We start from the raw sequence: 22,492 nt of genomic DNA, 5'->3' as shown, positions 1-22,492 counted from the left end.
GTACGACCCGTTGTAGTCTCCCCTTTAACCAGTTCCTTATCCACCTTTCAATTTTCATATTGATCCCCATCTTTTCCAATTTAACTAATAATTCCTCATGTGGAACCGTATCAAATGCCTTACTGAAATCAAGGTAAATTAGATCCACTGCATTTTCTTTGTCTAAAAAATCTGTTACCTTCTCAAAGAAGGAGATCAGGTTGGTTTGGCATGATCTACCTTTTGTAAAACCATGTTGTATTTTGTCCCAATTACCATTGACCTCAATGTCCTTAACTACTTTCTCCTTCAACATTTTTTCCAAGACTTTACATACTACAGATGTCAAACTAACAGGCCTAGTTACTTGGATCACTTTTTTTCCCTTTCTTAAAAACAGGAACTATGTTAGCAATTCTCCAGTCATACGGTACAACCCCTGAGTTTACCGATTCATTAAAAATTCTTGCTAATGGGCTTGCAATTTCATGTGCCAGTTCCTTTAATATTCTTGGATGAAGATTATCTGGGCCCTCCGATTTAGTCCCAGTAAGCTGTTCGAGTTTGGCTTCTACTCGCATGTGGTGATATCTACCTCCATATCCTCATTCACATTTGTCATCCTACCATTGTCCCTAAGCGCCTCATTAGCCTCATTAAAGACTGAGGCAAAGTATTTGTTTAGATGGGCCATGCCTAGATTATCCTTAACCTCCATTCCATCCTCAGTGTTTAGCAGTCCCACTTCTTCTTTCTTTGTTTTCTTCTTATTTATATGGCTATAGAACCTTTTACTATTAGTTTTAATTCCCTTTGCAAGGTCCATCTCTACATGGCTTTTGGCCTTTCTCACTTTATCCCTACATGTTCTGACCTCAATAAGGTAGCTTTACTTGCTAATCCCTCCCATCTTCCACTCCTTGTAGGCTTTCTGCTTTTCTTAATCACCTCTTTGAGATGCTTGCTCATCCAGCTTGGTCTACAACTCCTGCCTATGATTTTTTCCCCTTTCTTGGGATGCAGGCTTCTGATAGTTTCTGCAGCTTTGACTTGAAGTAATTCCAGGCCTACTCCGCCTTTAGATCCACAAGTTCTTCAGTCCAATCCACTTCCTAACTATTTTCCTTAATTCTTTAAAGTTAGCCCTTTGAAATCAAAACCCTAGTCCCAGATCTATTTTTGTTTATCCTTCCATCTAGTTTGAACTGAATTAGCTCATGATCACTCAAACCAAGGTTGTCCCCTACAACAATTTTTCTATGAGGTCCTCACTACTCACCAAAACCAAATCTAAAATGGCATCCCCTCTTGTTGGTTCTTCAACTACTTCGTGAAGAAATCCATCAGCTATCACATCCAGAAAAATCTGAGCCCTATCATTATTACTAGCACTTGTCCTCCAGTCTATATCTGGGAAGTTAAAGTCTCCCATAATCACACAATTCCATGAGTGTTTACTTCATTAAAAACATTAAAGAGGTCTCTATCCATATCAAAATCAGATCCTGGCGGTCTGTAGCACACCCCAAGCACTATCTCAGGGGAGGCTCTAGTAGCTTTCTTTCCCAATGTGATTTTTGCCCAGACAGACTATGTCTTATCCATTCCATCACTTCTTATTTCTTTACAGTTAACCTTAACATTGAGGCACCCCATGAACCGGAAAGCTCATGATGTCACTTGACGCAAGCAGGGCCACAGCTGTCGACGGCATCCTGACGGCAGGAGAGTCACACGCGGACGGTACCAGGCTGCTCCACTCAACAAGAGCCAGAGACCTTGGGCCTGGGGCGGGAGGGGCTTGGGGAAACCAAGGGCTGCCCAGCATGGGACCAGCCTCACCCTCTCTCTTTCTCGGCGCGACTGCGACGTGGATGTCTTCCCCTGCTTCTTGGAAGGGAAGTGGTGCCAGCTAGTGGAGAGGACCTCACTTCACACTGAGGGACGCTGTGCCGGGCGCCCCGAGTCCGGTCGGCGTGCCGGAGTTGGGGCCAGCACCGATTCCATCAGGAGAGCGAGAAGCCTGATGTCCCTCTCCTTCTTAGTCCGTGGCTTGAATGACCTGCAGATCTTGCAGCGTTCACTCACGTGAGTCTCTCCCAAGCAGCAGAGACACTCAGCATGCGGATCACTTCTTGGCATAGAACGGAGACAAGACTTGCAGGACTTGAAACCTGGGGCATGCCCCGATCCCACTTTAACAACTGAAACTATTAACAAAACCAAACTAACAGTACCACTAGGGTCAACTAGAAAGGCTGCAGCAAAGCTGGAGCAGAAGTTCCGACTACCTTCACTGGCAGCAAAAAGGAACTGAGGGTGGGGGGAGCACACAGCTCCCCTTATAGCGCAATATAGAGCCCCCACTCCAGGGGTCGCAGTGTTGCTCCCCCCACATGGGTACTGCTAAGGGAAAAACTTCTGACACCGGTGCACGTGGTGAGCACACACACACCTACTGTGGAATACACCTGAGCAATCACTCGAAGAAGAACCCTGGACATTATTCATTTATTTGCAGTAAGATGCAAAAAAAAAAATGGGGAGGATTGATGGGAAAAAATAACATTAAATATACTGAAGTTAAAATGTATATATTTTGTGGGGAAAACATTAAAATGAAAATTGCTCTATTTCAAACCTTGCAAAATGGTAAAACCATCAGATGTCAACACTTTTCACAAAATTGTTTCTCCATTTTTCAGTCCAGCTCTGGTAAATATGCTGTCTCAGGGCTGGTAGCTTAGAAATTTAAAGGACATTGTGTTATCCTGTAGTTACAAACTGTTACACCCAGCAGTTGACCATAGCATCAGAGGCAGATTATCCTTTTGTGGAGCCCTGGGCTAGAGCAAGTGGGCAGTCACCCCCATCCACCTGCAGTCACCCCCATCCAACCAGGTGCTCCTGCCGGGGAGCAAGGTCAGGGCGCAGGGGCTTGCCCAGCTCTGCCCACCCAGTGCTCCTGCCAGGGACCAGAGGTGGGGCATGGGGGCTCCCCCCTCAGGCAGGAGCGCTGGGTGGACAGAGCGGGACGGGCTACAGGGGTGCCCATTTTTCCAGGGCCCCCAATTGTCCAGGGCCCCTGGGCATGGGCCCCATTGGCCCAGTGACTAATCCACCACTGCATACCATCTGTACACTGCTCCCACTCCCAGCACTTTCATACCCAATACCGACAAACCAAGCTCAGTTTTCCCATTATAGACCTCAGTTCTGTTATCAGAAGAGGGCAGAGCTGCTACCAACACTGTGTTTCTGAGAAGGCCTCTGAGTACTGCCATTAAATACTCCGTGAATAGATTCAGTAACAACTGAAATAGCCTTAGATATGCCTAGTAACAGATAGTAACTCATTTACATTTTTACAATTGTTGTATGACAAATAAATGCCACTTGGTTATTAAATTAACTCGAGGGGCCAGAGTGGACCAGGGAGAATCTGCCTCACAGTGTCTATTAGCCCCTGAAAAGTAATTAGCTTAACACAAGTCCAGTCTGGAAGGCTTTCCCCGCTGAACTGTAGTGATGAGAGCAAAGAAGCAGCTCTTTCCCGTTCACTTATTCCTGTCATTGCAGAGTGCTCTCTACAGAAAGCAGGATATTTGAGATACCCACTAGAGCCCATCTCCACCTACCTTTGCATTCCGGATAGACAATTGGATTTCCATTGCATTGCACCGTAAAGGTAGATTGAGATAAATTAGTGGCAAGTTCATATCCTGGTTTGCAGCGAAGCTCAAGAAAATCACCACGTTTTAGGTACACCCGTTGCGATATATTCTCATTTGGTCTCCCATTCAGCTCTACCTTCTGGTTTTCCATTTCTTCCACTGAGATAGCACATGGCTCTAAAACAAGAAAAAGGTGTGGTTGTCTTGGTAACCCCCCAAGTAAGCACTTGTGTTTACACAAGTGATGAGTCTTATTCAGTGAATTTCTACATAAACCTCAAAGCCTAAGAAAGCAATATTTTTTTTTACCTAAACAAAGTGGTGCTTTTGTCCAATTCCCATTGTCACAAAAAGATCTGTTCTGTCCTTCCATTGCATAAAATAGTTGGCATTTGAATTCTACAAAGGAGCCAGATGTGTATCCTTTTTCCAAGAAAGTAGTTATGTCTCCATTCTCAATAGTAGGTGGACGGCTACAGTTTTTCCTGTTTCTAAAGGAAAAAATGACAATTATAATAATCTTATGCAAAAATGGTTATGATGTAATTTTTTGGCTTTCATACTGCACGTGTAAAATGGCTCCTTGTCCAATGTCAGGGAAACCACTTCTAAAAACCTCATGTGGCTGAGGTAGGCACAATGACCAAAATACTACGGGCCTCATCCTCAGCTGGTGTAGATTAGTGTTACTTCACCTGAACACAATGGGGCTATGTCAGTTTACACCAGCTGAGGATGGGGCTCTGAATTTCTTGGGTTTTATTCACTTAATTCAGATACAAGCAATGTATTTAATTGTATATCTTGTATTTTGTATGTACCTTTCTCTTTCACACTCTCAATTATACATATTTGTATTACATACAAAACACCATCAAAATCTATGTTAAAAGATTATTAAGATTGCAAAGTGAAGCATTCAAAATATGCATATGGATTACACTGAAGTCTTTAGTCACCTGATCACACCCTATTTTTCCTGCAGGACCTCTGCCTCATTCAGTGCACAGGCTGGCCAGTGCTCACTGAATGAGATAACTATTCAGTATTACTTTTCATCCTCATCTTTCTACGTACAGCCCATTGTCTTATTGGCCACATTACTCACAAATGCCAAAGGCAGGAGGAAGGCCATCCCAAACAAGTGATACTAAATGTGAAGCTGCACAGTGTTTTCAGTTGTTAGAAGCAGATCCAGGGAGATGGATAAGTGGGCAAATGGCAGGGGATGCTGTCAAAAAACCTTCTCATTTACCATCTACTCTGCTTACTGAAGGAGAAATTCATCACTGCACAGAAGAGCAGCACAAGGTCTATACACCATTTATGCCCTACCTTGTGCTGGCCCTCTGAACAGCAATTAATTCACCCTGAATGAGGCAGGAGCCCTGTGGAAAATACATAATACCATCATGTAAGTGATGCCTACAGAGGGTGGTGCAGTGCCTCATGAGTGATTATGTCTAATGGAAAGGGCAGGTATCACAGTCCAGAACACTACATGCACCTACTTGACTGCACACAAGAAATCAAATTGAAGGGTTAAAATCCATGTGCATTTTATATAACAATCTGGTATATGGATTATGCCAGCTTTTTTTCAGACCCAAAGTCCAGAGTTTGGTCAAGAGACCAGAGGCCTAGCAAATAGTGATTAGCTAAGAGAAAGCTGGGGTAAACAGATAATCTGGTTTTGCTAAAATAGGCCTGGTCAGCAAATTGCCAGGCGTTGGAGCTAAGAACTAAATCATTGTTTCGTATGCAAAGTTGCAAATAGAACAAAGGATCTCTGTTCTTATTGTGTCAGTCTCTTCTGTAGGGAACGTTCTTCCCCCAGATCTAACCTTGAATTTATGAAAATTGGCACGTTAGTATAAGATATGGCATCTTTTCACCTCCCTTCCCAGGGACCAATGCCTGCCTTAAGATATGAAGGGGACAATCTTTATTGCCATATACTTTCACTGTTTCTTTGCTTTAACCCCTAGGAATGTACCTGTTGGACAATCAAAGGAGTTGCTCCATTCTTATGGACCCCAAATCAGAATTCAACATATATATTTTATACTAATAACATTTCATCAAAGTATTAATTAAATGTTAACTTGCTAACTTGAGACCATGGGCGGAGACATTATGTAACCTTTTAACCATTGGTTAATGTGCTATCTTGTCTTGCTGCAAAACCTATCCCGGGGTGTGGAACTGCCTACCCTATCATTTTCCCCCGTCCATGGAAAATCTACATATTCTATTGTAATCAATTGATTGACAGTGTCTCTGAGCCTAACAAGCAAGATGACACTCCGCCAGCGCTGTGTGTAATAAATTCCTATGTTTGACCTCTACATGGTGTGGATTTATGTCCTTCAAAATAAAACTGAGAAACTGAATTATCAAAATATAGTGCAGATTTACCAGAGATACATGAAGGCAAGTCCATGTGCCCATTAACACACTTCCTGACTGAAGGGATTGTGAGGATATATCCTTCTCTGCACATAAATTCCAGTGTGTGCTCACTCTGAATCAATTGTGCATGTCTTCGCCTATTGGACAGAAGCAGATTTTTGGTCTCCAGTTGCTGTTTTGTGAGACTACACGGTGCTAAGGAAAAAACAGAAAAAAATGAAAATGATAGAGCCTGATTCTTCAGTGTCCTGCATCTTGTGCAGCCATTTACCTGCTCTGTCGTTAGTGACTGCAAAACATGTCCGTTCAGTTTTGTACGCTCTCTCTCTCTCTCTCTGTAAAGTGCTTTGTAAGATGCAAGACAGTGGAGGATCAGACCCATTATCTTCATCAATATATAGATTAAAATGTATTTCTAACAACAACTATAAAATTCACATTGCTGACAAGGAAATAAGCCGTAAAAGAGAGTAATCCCTAAAGAGGAGAAACTGATGATGTATGTTTATTGGCCAAAGTCTATTCTTTCTGCAAATGACAAGCAAGGGCCTGCTCCTGCAGACCGGACGCATGCACGAGATCCCACTGAGACCGATGAGACTACTTACATTCTGCGCACTTTTGTGAATAAGAATTGCAGGAGTGCATCTAAGGCCTGCTCTTGCTGCTGGTGAAGTCAGTGGGAACAAGATAGGTATAAACTTTGTAAGCAAGCCCATTTGTTCCTCTATACTGTAGCTGGTATTGTCCAGGACTTGCTGAAATTAGCCATTTCTTGATGAAAAGGCCTCAGCCCTCCTCTTGCTACACTACTAAAAGGTGCATCAATTATGTGGAATGAAAAGAGGCACTAAAAAGTTGTCAGATAGAAATAGAAGTTCTAAAATCCTACCTACATCATGCACAAAATTTATATACAGACTTGGACATGAAAAGGGCTATATCTGTTGGAGGTAGGTAGGAGTTCACAAGTTCTCAGGATGGAGGACAGCCCTGCCGAACCCGGCGTCTTCCCTGGTCTGGGAGATGATCACATAATGTGAAGTGAACGTGTGAACCGAAGACTACGTGGCGGCTCTAAAAGTGTCCTGGATGGGGACGTGGGTCATGAAGGCAGCCGACTAGCCGTGGGGCATGGGGGGCACCCAGCAGCTCATAACAGGAACGGATGCACAATGTGATCCAATTGGAAATCAGCTGGGTGGAAATCAGCTGGCCCCTCACACACTCAGCCAAGGTGACGGACAGTTGCCAGGACTTTCTGAATGGCTTAGATGCCGCTGCACATCGAGCATGTGGAGATGGTGCTCCTCACTGGACGCGTGGTGCTTGGGGCAGAGGACCAGTAGAAAAATGTCCTGACCCATGTAGTAGGCAGACACCACCTTCAGGAAGAACGCGGGGTGTGGGCAGAGCTGGACCTTGTCCTTATGAAAGACCATGTACGGCAGCTTGGAGGTCAGGGCCCTGAGCTTTTAGACTCACCTGGCCGATGTGATTGCAATCAGGAAGGCCACCTTCCATGAGAGGTTAGACCAGGAGCACGTGGCCAGTGGTTCTAACGGGAGCCCCGTGAGACAAGCCAATACCAGGTTCAGGTCCCACTGTGGGACCGGGGGTCTAGAATATGGAAAAAGACGGCCCAAACCCTTAAGGAATCAGCCAGTCATAGCATGGGAAAATACTGTGTGCCCTTGCACCGGCAGATGGAAGGCTGATATGGCTGCCAGGTGCACTCTGACCGATGAGGGCACCAGACCCTGGGTCCTCAGGTGGAGGAAATAATCAAGGATAAGCTGGATCAGGGCAGTTACTGGGAGATGCTCTGGTCCGCTGCCCACCTAGAAAACCAGGACCACTTGGCCAAATAAGTGCAGCGAGTGGAAGGCCGTCTACTTTCGAGGAGGATGCGCTGAACCTGGTCCAAGCATGTCCTTTCCTCTCCACCAAACCACTGAGCAGCCACGCCGTGAGGTGAAGAGACGCTAGGTTGGGATGGAGGAGGCGGCCCTGGTCCTGAGAGAGCAGATCCAGGTGGAGCGGCAACGGCCACGGTGGAACTATCGCCAGGCCTGTGAGGGTCCTGTAACAATGCTGCCTGGGCCACACCAGGGCAATCAGGAGGACCCGGGCCTTGTCTGACTTTATCTTCTCCAGGACCCTGATGATTAGTGGGAATGAGGGAAACGCGTAGAGAAGCCAGTCTGACCAAGACAGGAAAAAGGCATCAGAGATAGTGCCCCTCCCCAGGCTCCCCTTGGAGCAGAACCGGGGGCAACGCCCATTCTGCCGAGTCACGAATAGGTCCACCTGGGGAGTTCCCCACCTTCGGAAGAGCCGGTGGGCCATCTCCGGGTGGAGGGACCACTCGTGTGGCAAAGAAAAGTCCCTGCTCAAGTGATCCGCGCTCTTGTTCTGGGCACCCAGTAGGTGGAAGGCCTTCAGGTGGATGCATGGGCTATACAGAAGTCCCACAGCCTGAGGGCTTTGCAGCAGAGGGCAGAGGATTGAGCTCTGCCTTGCCTGTTGATATAGAACATCAAGGCCATGTTGTCCGTGAGGACTCTGACTACCTTGCCCTCTAGGTGCGAGTGGAAGGTCATACATGCCAGCCGCGCAGCCCTGAGCTCCTTGACATTTATTTGTAGGATCAGGTCTTGAGCTGACCACAGACCTTGGGTCTGAAAATTCCCCACATGGTCCCCCCAATCCAGGTCCGACGCATTGGACAACAGCTCCAACGGGGCCCTGGTCCCTGAACAGGACCCCTGAACAGGGGCTTGTTGTTTGGGGCAGACCACCACCGTAGGGAGGCGATCACAGAGTCCAGCATGGTGAGGACCTTGTCCATCCTGTCCGTGGCCTGGGAAAACTTCGAGGCCAACCAGAGCTGGAGGGGCCTCATCCTGAATCTGGTGTGACAGACCACATAGGTGCATGCCGACATGAGAGAGGCCCTGGCTGATTCTGCGTCCAGGAGCACCCCAATAAACTCTGTGCGTAAGACTGGGACTAACGTGGACTTGGTGTTGTTTACCAACAGGCCCAAGGCAGTACATGTGGACAGGAGGACCACCACGTGATCCCTCACCAGCGACCGGGAGGTGCCCTTGACAAGCCAATCATCCAGATAGGGGAATATCTGGACCCCCCACCATCTGAGGTAAACCGCTACCACCAACAGGCATTTTGTAAACACCCTGGGGGCAGTGGACAGACCAAATGGGAGGACCATGAACTGGTAATGATTCTGTCCCACCACGAAAAGGAGGAAGCATCTGTGCCCCTTGAATATGTGGATGTGGAAGTACCCGTCCTGTAGCTTGAGGGCAGAGTACCAGTCCCCAGGATCCAGGTAGGGTATGATGGAGGCCAGGGCGACCATGCGGAACTTGAGCTACACGATGTACTGGTTCAGGCCTCAGAGGTCCAGGACGGGCCTGAGCCCCTCTTGGGCCTTTGGGATAAGGAAATAACAGATGTAATACCCCTTGCCCATGAACTCCTCAGGCACCGCCTCTATCACTCCTAGTCCTAGGAGCCCACCCACCTTCTGTCCTCTGTCCCAGATTTCCCACAGTGCCACTGCAAAGAGGTAGTCTTCTTGGCCCTCTTGGAATACCCTGTGGATGGGGAGTGGGGCTGATTGGTCGATGGTACCAGAGGATCACTGCGTACCGATGCTGTGGTGCCGGGTATTGGTTCGGAGCAGCATGCCGGGGTTGGGGTCAGCGCCGATTCCATTAGGATGGCCTAATGTCCCTTTCTCTTTTGGTCCAAGGCTTAAACGACTTGCAAATATTGCACCTTTCACTGATATGGGTTTCTCGAGCAGCGCAAACAGTCTGCATGCGGGTCACTCCTTGGCATAGAATACCTGCAAGACCCCGGGGCGGGCTCACTGACTACCTAAACTAACTAAACAGCTAACTAACTACAGGTAGTAACGTTGAATGAATGAACAGTTCTGGGGACAAGCTATAGCAAAGCTGGAGCAGAGCAGTTCCGGCGCACCTTCACTGGCAGCAAAAGGAACTGAGGGGAGTGGAGCACACAACTCCATAGGCGGCAGGTTTGTATAATTTTTGGTGGGGCCCAAAATGGTGGTGCCCCCCCGCTCCCGCCCTGTAAGCCGATATAAAATGAAGCTACAACGCGTCAGTGCCACAAGATTACAAGGGTCAATTAAAAGTGGAAAGTCAGAAGCAGCACTTGCCTACTTCAATATACAGTATTATATTTTGTTGCATCTGTTGTGATGAAGTGGGAATGTTCTTAATATTTTCTCTGAATACTGTGTGGGTGCCTCAGTTTCCCCTGCAAGATGCCAACTGAAGGTGTTGGGGACAAAGAGATCAGGTGGCCTCCTTGTCCAGAAGAGACACAGAGGCCAGAGAAGGGAGTGTCAGTTTGGAGCTGGCTGGGGAAATTGGGAGAGACCCAGAACTTGGTTCTGGGCTCCCCACCCCCCAAGATGGACCTGACAGAGGGGTTCTGTTTTCTGTACCAACAAGCTCTGTTTAAACTGTATTCCCGTCATCTAATAAACCTTCTGTTTTACTGTCTGGCTGAGAGTCACATCTGACTGCGGAGTTGGGGTGCAGCGACCTCTGGTTGCCCCAGGACCAGCCTGGGCAGACTCACTTTGGAAAGTGCATGACGTGGAAGGGCATGCTGAATGCTCCGAGGTCAGACCCAGGAAGGTGTAAGCTTCTTGCCCTGGAGACAGTATGCTCCGAGAGGAGGCTCCCCCAGAGTCCTGACTGGCTTTGTATGGAGATGTTCCAAAGCATCACAGCATTCCCTTCCACACCGTGCACTTCCCAGAAGTCCGCACAGGCACTGACACTCCCTCCTCCGGCCTTTGTCTCTTTTCCAGGCATTAGGAGGCCACCTGATCTCTCTGTTCTCCAACACCTTCAGTTGGCACCTTGCAGGAAACTGATTTGGGAGAAATGAAGTAAAGCTGCCCAAACCGAGCTTGAGCACTCCTGAATTTTGAGGTGTTCAAATCTGGAAGGCAGGTGCTGGGGGTGGGAGAGGGCTGTGGGCTCCATGGGGGAGCATGGCAGCAACTGTCTGGAGCTGCACGGAGCCAGACACGCTGGTCTGAGTGGCACAGTAAGCGGTTTGGGGGTTGGAGAAGAGGTAGGGAGTTCCGGGGGGCAGTCAAGGGACAAGGAGCAGGGGGAGTTGGATGGGGCAGAGGTTCGAAGGGGCAGTCAGGGGACAGGCAGCAATTGGATAGGCATGGGAGTCTAAGAGGTTTATCAGGGGACAGGTAGGGGGTGCGGTCCTGGGGGTAAGTTGGGTGGGGTCTCAGGACGGGGCAGTTGGGGACAAGGAGAAGGGAGGCTTAGATAGGGGCTGAGGTCCCAAGGGGCAGTTAGGGGCAGGGGTCTCGGGAGGGGTAATCGGGAACAAGGACCAGTGGGGCTTAGATAGGGGGTGGAGGTTCTGGGGGGCAGTTGGGGCAGAGGTCTGGGGAGGGGGCAATCAGCGAAAGGAGGCTGGGATTCAAAGGGCTCTGGGCTGCCGGCAGCCGCGGGGATCCCAGAGCCTTTTAAATCCCGGCCGGGCCGGGAATCAGAGGGCTCTGGGCTTCCCGCTGCGGCGGGGAGCCCAGAGCCCTTTAAATCTCAGCCGTGGCTGGGATTTAAAGAGCTCTGGGCTGCCTGCACCCGCGGGGAGCCCAGAGCCTTTTAAATCCCAGCCCTGGCCGGGAATCAGAGGGCTCTGGGCTCCCCGCCGCGGCGGGCAGCCCAGAGCCTTTTAAATCCCAGCCGCGGCCGGGAATCAGAGGGCTCTGGGCTGCCTGCAACCGCGGGGAGCGCAGAGCCTTTTAAATCCCAGCCGCAGCCGGGAATCAGAGGGCTCTGGGCTTCCCGCTGCGGCGGGCAGCCCTTTAAATCTCAGCGCGGCTGGGATTTAAAGGGCTCTGGGCTGCCTGCAACAGGGGAGAGCGCAGAGCCTTTTAAATACCAGCTGCGGCTGGGATTTAAAGGGCTCTGGTCTGCCTGCAACCGCGGGGAGCCCAGAGCCTTTTAAATCCCAGCCGCGGCCGGGAATCAGAGGGCTCTGCGCTGCCCGCTGCGGCGGGGAGCCCAGAGCCCTTTAAATCTCAGCCGCGGCTGGGATTTAAGGGGATCAGGGCTGCCTGCAACCGCGGGGAGCCCGCAGCCCTTAAAAACTCAGCCGCGGCAGGGATTTAAAGGGCTCTGGGCTGCCTGCAACTGCGGGGAGCCCAGAGCCTTTTAAATCCCAGCCGCAGCCGGGAATCAGAGGGCTCTGGGCTTCCCGCTGCGGCGGGGAGCCCAGAGCCCTTTAAATCTCAGCCGCGGCTGGGATTTAAAGAGCTCTGGGCTGCCTGCAACCGCGGGGAGCCCAGAGCCTTTTAAATCCCAGCCGCGGCCGGGAATCAGAGGGCTCTGGGCTCCCCGCCGCGGCGGGCAGCCCAGAGCCATTTAAATCCCAGCCGCGGCCGGGAATCAGAGGGCTCTGGGCTGCCTGCAACCGCGGGGAGCGCAGAGCCTTTTAAATCCCAGCCGCAGCCGGGAATCAGAGGGCTCTGGGCTTCCCGCTGCGGCGGGGAGCCCAGAGCCCTTTAAATCTCAGCCGGCTGGGAATTAAAGGACTCTGGGCTGCCTGCAACCGCGGGAGCCCAGAGCCTTTAAATCCCAGCCGCAGCCGGGAATCAGAGGGCTCTGGGCTTCCGCTGCGGCGGGAGCCCAGAGCCCTTTAAATCTCAGCCGCGGCTGGGAATTAAAGGACTCTGGGCTGCCTGCAATCGCGGGAGCCCAGAGCCTTTTAAATCCCAGCCGTGGCTGGGAATCAGAGGGCTCTGGGCTCCCACGTGGCAGGCAGCCCAGAGCCCTCTGATTCCTGCCCGGCTGGGATTTAAAAGGCTCTGGGCTGCCGGCAGCGCACAGCAGGGGAGAAACCTAGCTCCAAATATTGCTGGAGCAGAGCCCCTGTCTGTGAATATTGCCCCAGGAGCCCATATAAGTCGGCGCCCATGGAGCCAAGGAAGCAAGAGTCTGCCACAAGGTATTAGAGATGTTGGCCACGCCCTGGTGCAAGGATAGGGCCAGGCAGCCCAGTGCTGAGGATGACAGCACCTTAAAAGCGAGTCAGATGGACCTTCCATCTCCTCAGCTTGGAGTTGGAGGTTGGATGCCACTCTTTTCAGGAGGTCTTGATTCACCTTGAAATCTTCCTGTGGAATAGTGGGCTGTGGTGCCGCTATCGTGTCGTCCGGTACCGGGAAAAGGGCCGGCATGGAGCCAAGGGCCTCGGGCAGTACCTGGGGGTCAAGTCCCAGGTCACAGTCCGGGCACGGAGCCGCCGACCCAGGGCCTGCTGACCCGTCCCTCTGTTGGGAAGGGAAAGCCGACATAGCCTGGGATTCCCAACCACCGAACGGAATCCCGTCTGGGCGGGCATCTGTGGCCACAGTGCCCATTGACACCACTGTCCCTGCCACAGTGCCCCTTACCACTGATCAAGTTGGGAGCCTTGTGGCAGCAGCTGTTCCGGCTGAGCTGCACAACCCAGAGTTGGGCGGTTGGTTGCCGATGCTGAGGTCACCGTCTAGCCACGGTCCCATAGGAGTAGCGAGAACGATGGTGGCTGCTACGGTGCCTTCCACGGGATCAGGACCTCGACGTCGAGGAGAAGTACCCTGCAGACTTGCTGCTCTGGTACTCGACCCGCCGTCTGGAGCTATGGCGATCTGGTGCCAGTGAATGGTGAGGGGAGCCCCACATGCAACGTCCGGCCGAGCAGGAACTGGAACGTGAGCATCGACGTCAATGATGGCGGGACCAGCTGCAGTAGCTGCAACGTGAAGAGGAGCATCTACGGCGCCTGTCTCAGTGCCTGTGCCCATCACTACGTGGCATGGAGGGGCTTCGAGACAACCGTTCTGGTGGCGAGCCTGTTGGCCTGACAGGTGTGGATGGTTGACGCAAGCTGTGAGATGACCACACCAAATGAGGCAAGGAGAGGGTCTCAGAGTGAGGGCTGTGCTGTTCCGGGGATGCCTGATGAGCACCCAGCGGTGGCTTGTCGCGGGACTCATAGAATTTAAGGTCAGAAGGGACCATTATGATCATCTAGTCTGACCTCCTGCACAATGCAGACCACAGAATCTCACCCATCCACTCCTGTAACAAACCCCTAACCTATGTCTGAGTTATTGAAGTCCTCAAATTGTGGATTGAAGACCTCAAGCTGCAGAGAATCCTCCAGCAAGTGACCCGTGCCCCATGCTGTAGAGGAAGGAGAAAAACCTCCAGGGCCTCTGCCAATCTGCCCTGGAGGAAAATTCCTTCCCGACCCCAAATATGGCAATCAGTTAAACCCTGAGCATGTGGGCAAGACTCACCAGCCAGCACCCAGGAAAGAATTCTCTGTAGTAACTCAGATCCCACCCCATCTAACATCCCATCACAGACCACGGGCATACTTACCTGCTGATAATCAAAGATCAATTGCCAAATTAATTGCCAAAATTAGGCTATCCCATCATACCATTCCCTCCATAAACTTATCAAGCTTAGTCTTAAAGCCAGATATGTCTTTTGCCCCCACTACTCCCCTTGGAAGGCTGTTCCAGAACTTCACTCCTCTAATGGTTAGAAACCTTGGTCTAATTTCAAGTATAAACGTCCTAGTGTCCAGTTTATACTCATTTGTTCTTGTGTCCACATTGGTACTAAGCTTAAATAATTCCTCTCCCTCCCTAATATTTATCCCTCTGATATATTTATAAAGAGCAATCATATCTCCCCTCAGCCTTCTTTTGGTTAGGCTAAACAAGCCAAGCCCTTTGATAAAATAGATTTTCCATTCCTTGGATCATCCTAGTAGCCCTTCTCTGAACCTGTTCCAGTTTGAATTCATCCTTCTTAAACATGGGAGACCAGAACTGCACACAGTATTCCAGATGGGGTCTCACCAGTGCCTTGTATAACGGTACTAACACCTCCTTATCTTTGCTGGAAATACCTAGCCTGATGCATCCTAAAACCACATTAGCTTTTTTAACAGCCATATCACATTGGCGGCTCATAGTCATCCTGTGATCAACCAATACTCCGAGGTCCTTCTCCTCCTCTGTTACTTCCAACTGATGTATCCCCAATTTATAACTAAAATTCTTGTTATTAATCCCTAAATGCATGACCTTGCACTTTTCACTATTAAATTTCATCCTATTACTATTACTCCAGTTTACAAGGTCATCCAGATCTTCCTATAGGATATCCCGGTCCTTCTCTGTGTTAGCAATACCTCCCAGCTTTGTGTCATCCACAAACTTTATTAGCACATTCCTACTTTTTGTCCCAAGGTCAGTACTAAAAAGATTAAATAAGATTGGTCCCAAAACTGATCCCTGAGGAACTCCACTAGTAACCTCCTTCCAGCCTGACAGTTTACCTTTCAGTACGACCCGTTGTAGTCTCCCCTTTAACCAGTTCCTTATCCACCTTTCAATTTTCATATTGATCCCCATCTTTTCCAATTTAACTAATAATTCCTCATGTGGAACCGTATCAAATGCCTTACTGAAATCAAGGTAAATTAGATCCACTGCATTTTCTTTGTCTAAAAAATCTGTTACCTTCTCAAAGAAGGAGATCAGGTTGGTTTGGCATGATCTACCTTTTGTTAAACCATGTTGTATTTTGTCCCAATTACCATTGACCTCAATGTCCTTAACTACTTTCTCCTTCAACATTTTTTCCAAGACTTTACATACTACAGATGTCAAACTAACAGGCCTAGTTACTTGGATCACTTTTTTTCCCTTTCTTAAAAACAGGAACTATGTTAGCAATTCTCCAGTCATACGGTACAACCCCTGAGTTTACCGATTCATTAAAAATTCTTGCTAATGGGCTTGCAATTTCATGTGCCAGTTCCTTTAATATTCTTGGATGAAGATTATCTGGGCCCTCCGATTTAGTCCCAGTAAGCTGTTCGAGTTTGGCTTCTACTCGCATGTGGTGATATCTACCTCCATATCCTCATTCACATTTGTCATCCTACCATTGTCCCTAAGCGCCTCATTAGCCTCATTAAAGACTGAGGCAAAGTATTTGTTTAGATGGGCCATGCCTAGATTATCCTTAACCTCCATTCCATCCTCAGTGTTTAGCAGTCCCACTTCTTCTTTCTTTGTTTTCTTCTTATTTATATGGCTATAGAACCTTTTACTATTAGTTTTAATTCCCTTTGCAAGGTCCATCTCTACATGGCTTTTGGCCTTTCTCACTTTATCCCTACATGTTCTGACCTCAATAAGGTAGCTTTACTTGCTAATCCCTCCCATCTTCCACTCCTTGTAGGCTTTCTGCTTTTCTTAATCACCTCTTTGAGATGCTTGCTCATCCAGCTTGGTCTACAACTCCTGCCTATGATTTTTTCCCCTTTCTTGGGATGCAGGCTTCTGATAGTTTCTGCAGCTTTGACTTGAAGTAATTCCAGGCCTACTCCGCCTTTAGATCCACAAGTTCTTCAGTCCAATCCACTTCCCTAACTATTTTCCTTAATTCTTTAAAGTTAGCCCTTTTGAAATCAAAACCCTAGTCCCAGATCTATTTTTGTTTATCCTTCCATCTAGTTTGAACTGAATTAGCTCATGATCACTCAAACCAAGGTTGTCCCCTACAACAATTTTTTCTATGAGGTCCTCACTACTCACCAAAACCAAATCTAAAATGGCATCCCCTCTTGTTGGTTCTTCAACTACTTCATGAAGAAATCCATCAGCTATCACATCCAGAAAAATCTGAGCCCTATCATTATTACTAGCACTTGTCCTCCAGTCTATATCTGGGAAGTTAAAGTCTCCCATAATCACACAATTCCCATGAGTGTTTACTTCATTAAAAACATTAAAGAGGTCTCTATCCATATCCAAATCAGATCCTGGCGGTCTGTAGCACACCCCAAGCACTATCTCAGGGGAGGCTCTAGTAGCTTTCTTTCCCAATGTGATTTTTGCCCAGACAGACTATGTCTTATCCATTCCATCACTTCTTATTTCTTTACAGTTAACCTTATCATTGAGGCACCCCATGTACCGGTAAGCTCATGATGTCTCGTGTGGCCTGCAGGGCCTCTGGTGTCGACGGCATCCTGACGGCAGGAGAGGCACACGCGGACGGTACCAGGCTGCTCCACTCAACACGAGCCAGAGACCTTGGGCCTGGGGCGGGAGGGGCTTGGGGAAACCAAGGGCTGCCCAGCATGGGACCAGCCTCACCCCTCTCTTTCTCTCGGCGCGACTGCGACGTGGATGTCTTCCCCTGCTTCTTGGAAGGGAAGTGGTGCCAGCTAGTGGAGAGGACCTCACTTCGCACTGAGGGACGCTGTGCCGGGCGCCCCGAGTCCGGTCGGCGTGCCGGAGTTGGGGCCAGCACCGATTCCATCAGGAGAGCGAGAAGCCTGATGTCCCTCTCCTTCTTAGTCCGTGGCTTGAATGACCTGCAGATCTTGCAGCGTTCACTCACGTGAGTCTCTCCCAAGCAGCAGAGACACTCAGCATGCGGATCACTTCTTGGCATAGAACGGAGACAAGACTTGCAGGACTTGAAACCTGGGGCATGCCCCGATCCCACTTTAACAACTGAAACTATTAACAAAACCAAATTAACAGTACCACTAGGGTCAACTAGAAAGGCTGCAGCAAAGCTGGAGCAGAAGTTCCGACTACCTTCACTGGCAGCAAAAAGGAACTGAGGGTGGGGGGAGCACACAGCTCCCCTTATAGCGCAATATAGAGGCGCCACTCCAGGGGTCGCAGTGTTGCTCCCCCCACATGGGTACTGCTAAGGGAAAAACTTCCGACACCGGTGCACGTGGTGAGCACACACACACCTACTGTGGAATACACCTGAGCAATCACTCGAAGAAGAACCCTGGACATTATTCATTTATTTGCAGTAAGATGCAAAAAAAAAAATGGGGAGGATTGATGGGAAAAAATAACATTAAATATACTGAAGTTAAAATGTATATATTTTGTGGGGAAAACATTAAAATGAAAATTGCTCTATTTCAAACCTTGCAAAATGGTAAAACCATCAGATGTCAACACTTTTCACAAAATTGTTTCTCCATTTTTCAGTCCAGCTCTGGTAAATATGCTGTCTCAGGGCTGGTAGCTTAGAAATTTAAAGGACATTGTGTTATCCTGTAGTTACAAACTGTTACACCCAGCAGTTGACCATAGCATCAGAGGCAGATTATCCTTTTGTGGAGCCCTGGGCTAGAGCAAGTGGGCAGTCACCCCCATCCACCTGCAGTCACCCCCATCCAACCAGGTGCTCCTGCCGGGGAGCAAGGTCAGGGCGCAGGGGCTTGCCCAGCTCTGCCCACCCAGTGCTCCTGCCAGGGACCAGAGGTGGGGCATGGGGGCTCCCCCCTCAGGCAGGAGCGCTGGGTGGACAGAGCGGGACGGGCTACAGGGGTGCCCATTTTTCCAGGGCCCCCAATTGTCCAGGGCCCCTGGGCATGGGCCCCATTGGCCCAGTGACTAATCCACCACTGCATACCATCTGTACACTGCTCCCACTCCCAGCACTTTCATACCCAATACCGACAAACCAAGCTCAGTTTTCCCATTATAGACCTCAGTTCTGTTATCAGAAGAGGGCAGAGCTGCTACCAACACTGTGTTTCTGAGAAGGCCTCTGAGTACTGCCATTAAATACTCCGTGAATAGATTCAGTAACAACTGAAATAGCCTTAGATATGCCTAGTAACAGATAGTAACTCATTTACATTTTTACAATTGTTGTATGACAAATAAATGCCACTTGGTTATTAAATTAACTCGAGGGGCCAGAGTGGACCAGGGAGAATCTGCCTCACAGTGTCTATTAGCCCCTGAAAAGTAATTAGCTTAACACAAGTCCAGTCTGGAAGGCTTTCCCCGCTGAACTGTAGTGATGAGAGCAAAGAAGCAGCTCTTTCCCATTCACTTATTCCTGTCATTGCAGAGTGCTCTCTACAGAAAGCAGGATATTTGAGATACCCACTAGAGCCCATCTCCACCTACCTTTGCATTCCGGATAGACAATTGGATTTCCATTGCATTGCACCGTAAAGGTAGATTGAGATAAATTAGTGGCAAGTTCATATCCTGGTTTGCAGCGAAGCTCAAGAAAATCACCACGTTTTAGGTACACCCGTTGCGATATATTCTCATTTGGTCTCCCATTCAGCTCTACCTTCTGGTTTTCCATTTCTTCCACTGAGATAGCACATGGCTCTAAAACAAGAAAAAGGTGTGGTTGTCTTGGTAACCCCCCAAGTAAGCACTTGTGTTTACACAAGTGATGAGTCTGATTCAGTGAATTTCTACATAAACCTCAAAGCCTAAGAAAGCAGTATTTTTTTTTACCTAAACAAAGTGGTGCTTTTGTCCAATTCCCATTGTCACAAAAAGATCTGTTCTGTCCTTCCATTGCATAAAATAGTTGGCATTTGAATTCTACAAAGGAGCCAGATGTGTATCCTTTTTCCAAGAAAGTAGTTATGTCTCCATTCTCAATAGTAGGTGGACGGCTACAGTTTTTTCCTGTTTCTAAAGGGAAAAAATGACAATTATAATAATCTTATGCAAAAATGGTTATGATGTAATTTTTTGGCTTTCATACTGCACGTGTAAAATGGCTCCTTGTCCAATGTCAGGGAAACCACTTCTAAAAACCTCATGTGGCTAAGGTAGGCACAATGACCAAAATACTACGGGCCTCATCCTCAGCTGGTGTAGATTAGTGTTACTTCACCTGAACACAATGGGGCTATGTCAGTTTACACCAGCTGAGGATGGGGCTCTGAATTTCTTGGGTTTTATTCACTTAATTCAGATACAAGCAATGTATTTAATTGTATATCTTGTATTTTGTATGTACCTTTCTCTTTCACACTCTCAATTATACATATTTGTATTACATACAAAACACCATCAAAATCTATGTTAAAAGATTATTAAGATTGCAAAGTGAAGCATTCAAAATATGCATATGGATTACACTGAAGTCTTTAGTCACCTGATCACACCCTATTTTTCCTGCAGGACCTCTGCCTCATTCAGTGCACAGGCTGGCCAGTGCTCACTGAATGAGATAACTATTCAGTATTACTTTTCATCCTCATCTTTCTACGTACAGCCCATTGTCTTATTGGCCACATTACTCACAAATGCCAAAGGCAGGAGGAAGGCCATCCCAAACAAGTGATACTAAATGTGAAGCTGCACAGTGTTTTCAGTTGTTAGAAGCAGATCCAGGGAGATGGATAAGTGGGCAAATGGCAGGGGATGCTGTCAAAAAACCTTCTCATTTACCATCTAATCTGCTTACTGAAGGAGAAATTCATCACTGCACAGAAGAGCAGCACAAGGTCTATACACCATTTATGCCCTACCTTGTGCTGGCCCTCTGAACAGCAATTAATTCACCCTGAATGAGGCAGGAGCCCTGTGGAAAATACATAATACCATCATGTAAGTGATGCCTACAGAGGCCTAGCAAATAGTGATTAGCTAAGAGAAAGCTGGGGTAAACAGATAATCTGGTTTTGCTAAAATAGGCCTGGTCAGCAAATTGCCAGGCGTTGGAGCTAAGAACTAAATCATTGTTTCGTATGCAAAGTTGCAAATAGAACAAAGGATCTCTGTTCTTATTGTGTCAGTCTCTTCTGTAGGGAACGGTCTTCCCACAGATCTAACCTTGAATTTATGAAAATTGGCACGTTAGTATAAGATATGGCATCTTTTCACCTCCCTTCCCAGGGACCAATGCCTGCCTTAAGATATGAAGGGGACAATCTTTATTGCCATATACTTTCACTGTTTCTGTGCTTTAACCCCTAGGAATGTACCTGTTGGACAATCAAAGGAGTTGCTCCATTCTTATGGACCCCAAATCAGAATTCAACATATATATTTTATACTAATAACATTTCATCAAAGTATTAATTAAATGTTAACTTGCTAACTTGAAACCATGGGCGGAGACATTATGTAACCTTTTAACCATTGGTTAATGTGCTATCTTGTCTTGCTGCAAAACCTATCCCGGGGTGTGGAACTGCCTACCCTATCATTTTCCCCCGTCCATGGAAAATCTACATATTCTATTGTAATCAATTGATTGACAGTGTCTCTGAGCCTAACAAGCAAGATGACACTCCGCCAGCGCTGTGTGTAATAAATTCCTATGTTTGACCTCTACATGGTGTGGATTTATGTCCTTCAAAATAAAACTGAGAAACTGAATTATCAAAATATAGTGCAGATTTACCAGAGATACATGAAGGCAAGTCCATGTGCCCATTAACACACTTCCTGACTGAAGGGATTGTGAGGATATATCCTTCACTGCACATAAATTCCAGTGTGTGCTCACTCTGAATCAATTGTGCATGTCTTCGCCTATTGGACAGAAGCAGATTTTTGGTCTCCAGTTGCTGTTTTGTGAGACTACACGGTGCTAAGGAATCAGAGGGCTCTGGGCTGCCTGCTGCGGCGGGCAGCCCAGCGCCTTTTAAATCCCAGCTGCGGCCGGGAATCAGAGGGCTCTGGGCTGCCTGCAACCGCGGGGAGCCCAGAGCCTTTTAAATCCCAGCCGTGGGTGGGAATCAGAGGGCTCTGGGCTTCCCGCTGCGGCAGGGAGCCCAGAGCCCTTTAAATCTCAGCCGCGGCTGGGATTTAAAGGACTCTGGGCTGCCTGCAACCGCGGGGAGCCCAGAGCCCTTTAAATCCCAGCCGTGGGTGGGAATCAGAGGGCTCTGGGCTGCCTGCTGCGGCGGGCAGCCCAGCGCCTTTTAAATCCCAGCTGCGGCCGGGAATCAGAGGGCTCTGGGCTGCCTGCAACCGCGGGGAGCCCAGAGCCTTTTAAATCCCAGCCGCGGCTGGGAATCAGAGGCTCTGGGCTCCGCCACGCGCGGGCAGCCCAGAGCCTTTAAATCCCAGCCGCGGCCAGGTATCAGAGTGCTCTGGGCTCCCCGCCGAGGCAGGCAGCCCAGAGCCCTCTGATTCCCTGCCCCGGCTGGGATTTACATGGCTCTGGGCTGCCGGCAGCGCACAGCAGGGGAGAAACCTAGCTCCAAATATTGCTGGAGCAGAGCCCTGTTCAGAATATTCCTGGGGCTAAAGCCCCAGGAGCCCATATAAGTCGGCGCCCATGCACAACTCCTTATACTGAACCAAGCAGGCGCCACTCCAGGGGTTGTGGGGGGCGCTTCCCACTATGGGTACTGCTAGGGGAAAAACTTCCAGCACTGGTGCACATGGCGAGCACGCACACCTATTGTGGAATACACATGAGCAATCGCTCAAAGAATAACCCAGATACACATCCATCTGGTTTGTATATAACTTTGTCTAAGTCAAGTAGCCAGGATTTCAA

General features: G+C 48.6%; 1 protein-coding gene across 1 annotated transcript in view; it reads right to left on the bottom strand.

Moving 5' to 3' along the window:
* The window catches only part of LOC120394981 (coagulation factor XIII B chain-like), a 45,839-nt gene that overhangs the window by 11,780 nt on the left and 11,567 nt on the right, over positions 1 to 22,492 (bottom strand). The window contains exons 3-8 of the mRNA XM_039519159.1: positions 19,480 to 19,662; positions 19,135 to 19,347; positions 6,072 to 6,260; positions 5,165 to 5,168; positions 3,963 to 4,144; positions 3,618 to 3,830 (exon numbers count right to left, since the gene is read on the bottom strand). Coding sequence (XP_039375093.1) covers positions 3,618 to 3,830; positions 3,963 to 4,144; positions 5,165 to 5,168; positions 6,072 to 6,260; positions 19,135 to 19,347; positions 19,480 to 19,662 — 984 coding nt within the window. The remainder of the gene's footprint in view (positions 1 to 3,617; positions 3,831 to 3,962; positions 4,145 to 5,164; positions 5,169 to 6,071; positions 6,261 to 19,134; positions 19,348 to 19,479; positions 19,663 to 22,492) is intronic.

Source organism: Mauremys reevesii, unplaced genomic scaffold (genome assembly GCF_016161935.1).
Source record: "Mauremys reevesii isolate NIE-2019 unplaced genomic scaffold, ASM1616193v1 Contig87, whole genome shotgun sequence".
NCBI classification, from domain to species: domain Eukaryota; kingdom Metazoa; phylum Chordata; order Testudines; family Geoemydidae; genus Mauremys; species Mauremys reevesii.
The sequence above is the reverse complement of the archived record's forward strand: the minus strand, read 5'-3'. Positions and strand labels throughout refer to the sequence as shown.